At 42.7% G+C, this 7,791-nt stretch overlaps 1 protein-coding gene across 2 annotated transcripts in view; it reads left to right on the top strand.

Moving 5' to 3' along the window:
• The window catches only part of gtpbp1 (GTP binding protein 1), a 7,090-nt gene extending 298 nt beyond the window's left edge, over positions 1-6,792 (top strand). Inside the window, exons 2-14 of one of the 2 annotated variants that reach the window (XM_083931740.1) lie at positions 2,248-2,359; positions 2,486-2,666; positions 2,848-3,031; positions 3,534-3,698; positions 3,934-4,057; positions 4,220-4,334; positions 4,440-4,584; positions 4,748-4,930; positions 5,069-5,204; positions 5,354-5,532; positions 6,009-6,170; positions 6,451-6,501; positions 6,654-6,782. In XM_083931740.1, coding sequence (XP_083787866.1) covers positions 2,248-2,359; positions 2,486-2,666; positions 2,848-3,031; positions 3,534-3,698; positions 3,934-4,057; positions 4,220-4,334; positions 4,440-4,584; positions 4,748-4,930; positions 5,069-5,204; positions 5,354-5,532; positions 6,009-6,170; positions 6,451-6,501; positions 6,654-6,770 — 1,854 coding nt within the window. In that variant the 3' untranslated portion in view covers positions 6,771-6,782. Of the gene's footprint in view, positions 1-2,247; positions 2,360-2,485; positions 2,667-2,847; positions 3,032-3,533; positions 3,699-3,933; positions 4,058-4,219; positions 4,335-4,439; positions 4,585-4,747; positions 4,931-5,068; positions 5,205-5,353; positions 5,533-6,008; positions 6,171-6,450; positions 6,502-6,653 lie in introns of both variants that reach the window. The other variant, XM_083931741.1, reaches the window with a different exon arrangement.
• Positions 6,793-7,791: the final 999 nt, after the last annotated feature.

The following is a 7,791-nucleotide window of genomic DNA, read 5'->3' as shown; positions in this document are numbered from 1 at the left end:
TGTAACCCTGTAATGAATGAATGACCAGAAGAAATGATATGTTTCTTGCGTGTAGTAGCACTGTAATTACGGAATGTCACATGCTGCTCCATACTATAACTGTTACCGACTGATTAATAACATTACCAAAATATTAGATGCGACTCACTTTCTGGACTTAAGACATTGTTTTTGTTGACGTTAAAGAAGATAGCTTTTGTGGCTAACGCTAGCCCCAGCTGGTTGCTAATCACTAGAAGAACATTGCACCATACATGTCATGCATAGTGCTATGCAAAGGCGTTGCTAACATGTTTCGAGCTAACCATACCTGGTGATACTGCTGCTGTCTAGAACAAGACTGAGCAACAGGCAAGACTGTGTTGTCAAACAAACGTATTGACTTGACAACGTGTGTTAATTAACAACTAGGCTCATGAAATACCATGGTAACAGGAAGGACAACGCTCAAGTGAACCTGCTGGACCACTACCAACACGAATGCATAATGAGCAGAGGCGATGCTAGAGTCTGGAAACCAGCGTTCATCACTATTAGGTTATAAATAATATGACATCAGTCAGATAATTACAAAATGTAAACATTTATTTATTTAAAAAGTGCACAATTTAGTTATTTTCGAAGTTAGTTAGTTTCAAAAGAAGAAGAATTCCTTTATTAGTCCCGCGAATGGGGAAATTCAATTTTCACTCTATCATACACACACACACACACACACACACACACACACACACACACACACACACACACACACACACACACACACACACACACACACGAGATGTTAGAGTAAGGGGGCTGCCAGTGACCGGCACCCCGAGCAGTTGCCCCTGCAGTGCCCAGGAGATGAACTGGCACCTCTCCAGCCACCAGTCCACACTCCATTCATGGTCCACACAAGGACTCAAACCAGCAACCCTCCCAGCCCAGTCACCTATGGACTGAGCTACTACCACCCCAATATTGCACAGTGTGACTGCTGTAGTTTATAGTTTGTCAACCCTCGGGGGGCACCTACTGGCCTGGGGCCCGGGCAGTTGCCTGTCTTGCCTGCTGGGAGGCGACGCCTCTGCATATTAGCAATGAAAAGGAAAGAGCATCACACTGCAGACATTTTTACATTAGCTGTTAAGTATTCTAGGGCGACAAAATCTCCTATCCCAATATAGACCATCACATATCTCGATAAAGATTTATATGAGGTTTAAGCATGTTCTGTGGCAATTTAATTAATTCAAAAGTCTATATGAAATAACCACATGGTAATTCTTATTTGTGTTTGTGTGAATTACATTTTTGAAAAATGAAAAACTACTTCCTAATTTTATCAAAAACTTTAGGGAATCATGTTTGTAAGGGTCAGAGTACGCATTACAATGGTATTACATTGCCCAAAAAAAGATTACATGAGGTTGCATCAGGGAGGCAGTCCCTTGTTTACCTTTGGTTCCTGTCCATTGCATCAGTTTGTGTCCACCTCTAAACTATGTTGTATACTTTTATTTCCTTCATTACACTTTTGGCACAGTGATACTGAACCATGACATGCTTCTGTTACACTTTAATTTCAAAAGTACATGTTTGAGCAAATACTGATATCAATAACACTATCATAACCAGGTTTATTAGGGACACCTCTGTACTGCTCATCTAATAGTGAAATAAAAGAGTCAATAAAACTTTAACCACTTTTCCACAATTAGAAGGTACATTTGTCAAGTTTAATGGTCATACTGCCAAAGCCGATGTAATTGTTCAGTTTAGTTTCTAATGCATGGTATGAAACAAAACCTGCCTTCACAGTTGTAGTTCACTTACTGAAATAAGTGGTGTGAGCAATGCTTTGTTGGTTTTTGCTTAGCACTGCATTAACATGTAACCTTGAGGTGTTTCATGGGAAGAGAGACAGCTGCGTTTGTGTGTGGAGAGAGCAGCTTTTGGACCTGCCTTTTTCTTTATCTTTCCACTGTGGCTTACATTTTGAATATGAGAGATGTCTGAACTGAGAGAACATTTCCCAATCGATGCTTACCTTTAAGTCCAGTCACTGTCTCTGATGAAAGCAACCACACCTTGGGCAGTTGCCACCAACGTGATAGGTAATGACTGTAACAAATTGTAGCTCATTGGATAAAGAATTTGCTTTAATTTAACATTTATTGCAGAACAACCATGCAGCCAGGGTCATACCTCCAACAATAGCCAATTTTTTTCTTTCTGTTTCCCCTGCATGCACAAATCCAATAGCTGGCACTTGTTAGCCCGAATGGAGAGCAGTATGACTCGTTACTTCGCCAGCTACGAGACAGGATGGAAGAGGGATGTGGAGAGACCATCTATGTGGTTGGGATGGGCTCAGGTGAGAAAAACCTTCTCCACCCACGTCTTTATAAATCTCTGCCAAAGTAGACATTTACTAAATTTAAATTTAACTTACCCCTTGTTCTTGTCCTTCTCCATCTCCATCTCCATCTCTCTGCTGTAGATGGTGGTGACTGGGGTCTGGACGAGAACGACATGGAGGCCTCAGCTGCTACGGTGCGCTCTATGTGTGAGCAAGTCGACGCTGACCTTATTACACTCCGGGAGCGCAATGAGGCTGCCGGTTTGGTACGCGACTATCTGATCCGCCGGCGTGTGGGTGAGCTGGACTTTCTGGAGGTCAGGTGAGTGGTCATAGATCAGAATAATGTAATAATAATAATAATAATCATAATAATAATAATAGATCCCATTTATACTACCTACAGTTATGATGATAGTTCCTTTCTTTTTCACTACATTGGTTTTCTTTAATGAGACATGTCAGAAAGTCTTTCGGTAATACACTGATACTCTATCCCTCAGGGTTGCAGTCGTGGGTAATGTTGATGCTGGTAAAAGCACTCTGCTGGGAGTGTTGACGCACGGTGAGCTGGACAACGGTAGGGGCTTTGCCCGCCAAAAGCTCTTCAGACACAAACACGAGATGGAGAGCGGCAGGACCAGTAGTGTGGGCAATGATATCCTGGGGTTCGACCAGGAGGGACAGGTGAGGGGCGTCAGAGCAGAGAAGCTCCTGAAGAATAGTTGTGGAAGCATTGGAATTATATGAATGAGTTTTGTGCCACACAGTGTGGTTTCACACGGGCTGACATTCAGAATGAAATATTGACAGCAACTAGAGAAGTGAAGCAGGTTTATATAAGAGGAGAAGGAGCAGAGGTTACAGGAGTGCAAAGGTTGCATCCAGAAAAAGAGAAGTGAATGTACAGTGATTCAAGCGCACCAGCTAGTGTAGCATGTAATAAGTAGGAGCTTATATATATATATATATTTTTTTAGCCAACAGTCTTTTATTGTACTCCTTCAGAAACTGGCAACAACAAGGAGAGTAATGCGAAGTGACTACGCACTTACTGTATGAGTGTGCAAGTAACATTCAGTGCATAGCAGTGGACATAGATATATGACCTTATTGTGTAGCAGCAATGGCGGTTGAGTCAGTATGAATGATGTGGATACAACTCTGCTTCTGTCCGTATTGCCCCTAGGTGGTGAACAAACCAGATAGTCACGGAGGAAGTCTGGACTGGACCAAAATTTGTGAGAAGTCGTCCAAGGTCATTACCTTCATAGACTTGGCTGGCCATGAGAAATACCTCAAGACCACTGTGTTTGGGATGACCGGGCACCTGCCGGACTTCTGCATGCTCATGGTGAGAAGGGAGTGTCAGGGAGATTTTTTTTCTGTTGTGTGGGCAATATGAAGTTGACTTATGCTGGTAAATTTCTCACAAATGGGTGCCATATCTACACTTGAACTTTGAAATAAACCAAAGTGTTTTATAAAAGCAAAGTTCGAGCCAAAGTACCAAAGTTTTATAACTTTACAACCAAATGAGTTATGCTGACTGCTTTTAACACATTTTTCCTCTCTCCCTGCCTCACCAGGTGGGCAGTAATGCAGGTATCGTAGGGATGACCAAAGAGCACTTGGGCCTGGCCTTAGCCCTGAATGTGCCTGTGTTTGTAGTGGTAACCAAGATAGACATGTGTCCAGCCAACATCCTGCAAGGTCAGCCCTGTGGAGTCTCTTTTAGAACTCAAACTACTGTATATTTCAGTTTATATGAAATCTGTCTGCATTTGCTAGCAAAACTAGACATTAAAAGGTTCTTGTGTTGTGCTCTTTAGGCTATGTGCCGTAATTCTTGTCGTCTTGCTTTGCTCTTGACAGAGACGTTGAAGCTGCTCCAGAGGTTACTGAAGTCCCCTGGTTGTAGGAAGATCCCCGTCCTGGTACAGAACACAGACGACGTCATAGTCACAGCTTCAAACTTCAGCTCAGAGAGGTACAATGTCTGTCCCAGCCAGACGCAGAGCAAGAGTGGAAATTATCCTTTGTAACCTGTGTGCGTGTGTGTGCTTGTGTGTGTGTGTTTGTTGTTTCCCCCCAGGATGTGTCCCATCTTCCAGATCTCCAACGTAACCGGAGAGAACATGGACCTGCTCAAGATGTTTCTCAACCTGCTCTCCTCCAGGACGTCCTACCGGGACGACCAGCCTGCTGAGTTTCAAATAGACGACACCTACTCTGTGCCGGTACTCTGACCAGTGACAAATCACTAAATGTATTTTACAGTGCAATTTATATAAGTGAGGTATATCATGCTACAGGTATAAACTCCATACATTCATACATCATACAGGACAGCGCCTACCAAATGCTATCTAAACCAGGGGTTATATTCTGTTTATGTCTTAGGGAGTGGGAACAGTAGTATCAGGTACTACTTTACGTGGACTCATACGTCTGAATGATACAATGCTACTAGGGCCGGACCCCTTGGGCAGCTTCATCCCCATTGCCGTCAAGTCAATCCACCGCAAGAGAATGCCCGTGAAGGAAGTTAGAGGAGGCCAGACTGCCTCATTTGCTCTCAAAAAGGTAGGAGGGGAAAAAAAAAAGTCGCCCAATGCCCCATCTAGGGGGAAAGTTTGAAACTGCATAATTGTTTTGCTTTTATGATGAATTAACCGGCAGCTAAAAGTGTCACGCTCCTTTCATCTTTACTTCTTTGTAAAGATCAAGCGTTCGTCCATCAGGAAAGGCATGGTGATGGTTTCCCCAAGGCTGTGCCCACAGGCCACTTGGGAGTTTGAGGCTGAGATCCTGGTACTGCATCATCCCACTACAATATCCCCCAGATACCAGGCCATGGGTGGGTAACAATGACACGGAAAAGTGCATGTTCTGCTTTATGTTATCGGCTGAACATCTGAGTGCCTCTTTTGCCTTGGTAATGGCTAATTTTTTTCCTTGTTCCTTTTCCTCTATCCAATCATCTTTCTGTCTGCACCCACCACTCAGTCCACTGTGGCAGCATAAGGCAGACAGCCACCATCTTGTCAATGAACAGAGACTGCTTACGGACAGGGGATAAGGCTTCAGTCCACTTCCGCTTCATCAAAACCCCAGAGTACCTCCACTGCGACCAGAGGCTGGTGTTCAGAGAGGGACGGACCAAGGCTGTGGGTACCATCACTAAGGTAACGCAGCCTTCTGGGAGATCAAGGACTTATGCTTTTACTGGGATATGACAAACGCTATTAATGGTGAAGCTTCAGAACTGACAAAAAGTTCAAAGATGGGTATTTAATCTGAATTATCAAATGGATTAATTTGCTGGGCCAATATCTGTAATGCTGATGGATAATTCCCACAGGGTAACAGCAGAAATACCTGAAAGGCCCCATTCCCAAGAGAATTCATTACACTTACCAATAATTTCAATTTGTACAGACTAATAACCATAAGATATTTTCATTGGTCATTTAAAAGTAAGTGAAATACCAGAATGAAATTATTTCAATTAAGGACATGGCTTGGTAATAATTACTTTACCTACGTGGCTGCTTTTTGATAAAAATCTTGCCAAAACTCAAATCATTTGGGACTTTAAATAATTTCCCCCTGGGAATTATTTAAGTATTTCTGATTCTAAAATACATTACCTTCTTTTCAGCTGTTGCAATCCACCAATAATTTGCCATCAAATTCCAAACCTCCACAAATCAAAATGCAGTCTACAAAGAAGGCACCGCTGCGAAAAGAGGACGGCACCACGGCGGGCGGTGACGATGTAGCAACGATAGCACAGTCAGTAGGCCCAAACACGACACAACCGGTGAGTCAATAAAAATGTTACTATATGAAGTGCTAGTGAGTGTGAGCTTCTTGTGTCCCTTTGGATTTCCTGCCTCTTACTGTATACATGCCCTTACACTGCTGCCGTTTTCTAACTTGTTAACTACTCTGTGCCCTCCTCCCTTTTGTTTCTTTTGTTGCAATGTCACTCAATACATCCTGCTTTGATTCCATCCGCTCTAAACCTAAACTTTTAACTGTGCCATATCATTGCTTCACACTCTCTCCCCCTTCTTTGCTTGCATGGCTGGCTTTCTAAGGGAGAGGGAGATGAAGACCCTCAGATAAAGGAGGGCAACAAAGAGAACAAGGTAAATTAGATCAGTTCAAAAATAACAAAGACAGTGAGGAATCTCAAAACGGGAGATTGTGTTTTCTAAGCGAGATGGTTCCGTTCATAATGCGTCAATCTACATATATACTGTACATTTGGAGTAATGTTTTCTATCTCTTTCCCATGCAGCCAAAGTCTGGGGGAGGTGGAAGGAGAAGGGGTGGCCAGAGGCACAAAGGAAAAGGGCAGAACAGCAGCACCATCCCCACGGCAGCGCCCTCCTCGTCAGGAACAGGAGGCTCCTGAACTGCCCCGTCTCTTGTAAACCACCCTCTCTGCTATCACCCCACCAAGTGTCTTCATTCCACAAACCATGATACAGATGTTTGGAGCAAGACACTCTGCCTCAGTCTAATCACGCCTTGCCTTTTTACACCATAGTTTTTATTTTTTAAAAAGTGAACACAAAAGGGATATGTCCTAAACCAAAAGGCATACACCCTTTATGCATTTTGACGTCAGCTGCCTTTGTTATTTTTGAGCGCTTCAGGTGACGGAAAGCAGTGCATTTTTTTTTTTTGGTTAGCCTCCCTGAGGTATGATTTATTTAACTGTATCCATATTTTATGTGTCTGTGAAATCTACAATTTAGTCCCCTGGCTCAGTGGCAGGGAGGGAGGCTAAACCGAAAACAAGGGTCCAGTACCGATATGAGCAGCTATAAGTGACCCCCCCCCCCACATGCATTCTCTGTGTATTTGCAATGAAAAACAATTAATGTACTATTTATACTATATTATGTAAATTAGCTGTTAGTTGTGCTCTTGATTGGAAAGATGCCATTGTACAAAATGTATGCAGATCATAAATGAATGTAGCAGAGGGAAGATAGTTAAAACTCTAGATATATGGAAAATATAAGCAGTTGCATTTTATAATTGTCAGTTATTTATTTGGCATACATGCAGAAGGTTCACTCTCGGGATGGTCTTCAGACCTTTTTACCTACTCTCACTTGCACGTTTTAGATTCAGTAGTATCCATCATGCTTCCACTGTCAGTGAGCCATGTTACAAACCTTATACAAATAGTGGTCGTACAAACAAATACAGCACATAATCTTGTCACTCCAACAGTTGCTCATGATTATAAGACATGCAGTACTCGCAGTGCTACTTGTAACTCTAGTACCCCATGCGTTATGGTGCCCGTCGATGTTGACATGTTGAGACATCTTAAACACACTTTGCAGCTAAAAAGTTGACCATTAATAAACAGGCTTTACTGAACTTTTCAACAGTGTTTCTTTTTCCACATGTGCATTTTT

The sequence above is a fragment of the Echiichthys vipera genome (assembly GCF_963691815.1).
Source record: "Echiichthys vipera genome assembly, chromosome: 17".
NCBI classification, from domain to species: domain Eukaryota; kingdom Metazoa; phylum Chordata; class Actinopteri; order Perciformes; family Trachinidae; genus Echiichthys; species Echiichthys vipera.
This window is presented reverse-complemented; position numbering and strand designations above follow the sequence as displayed.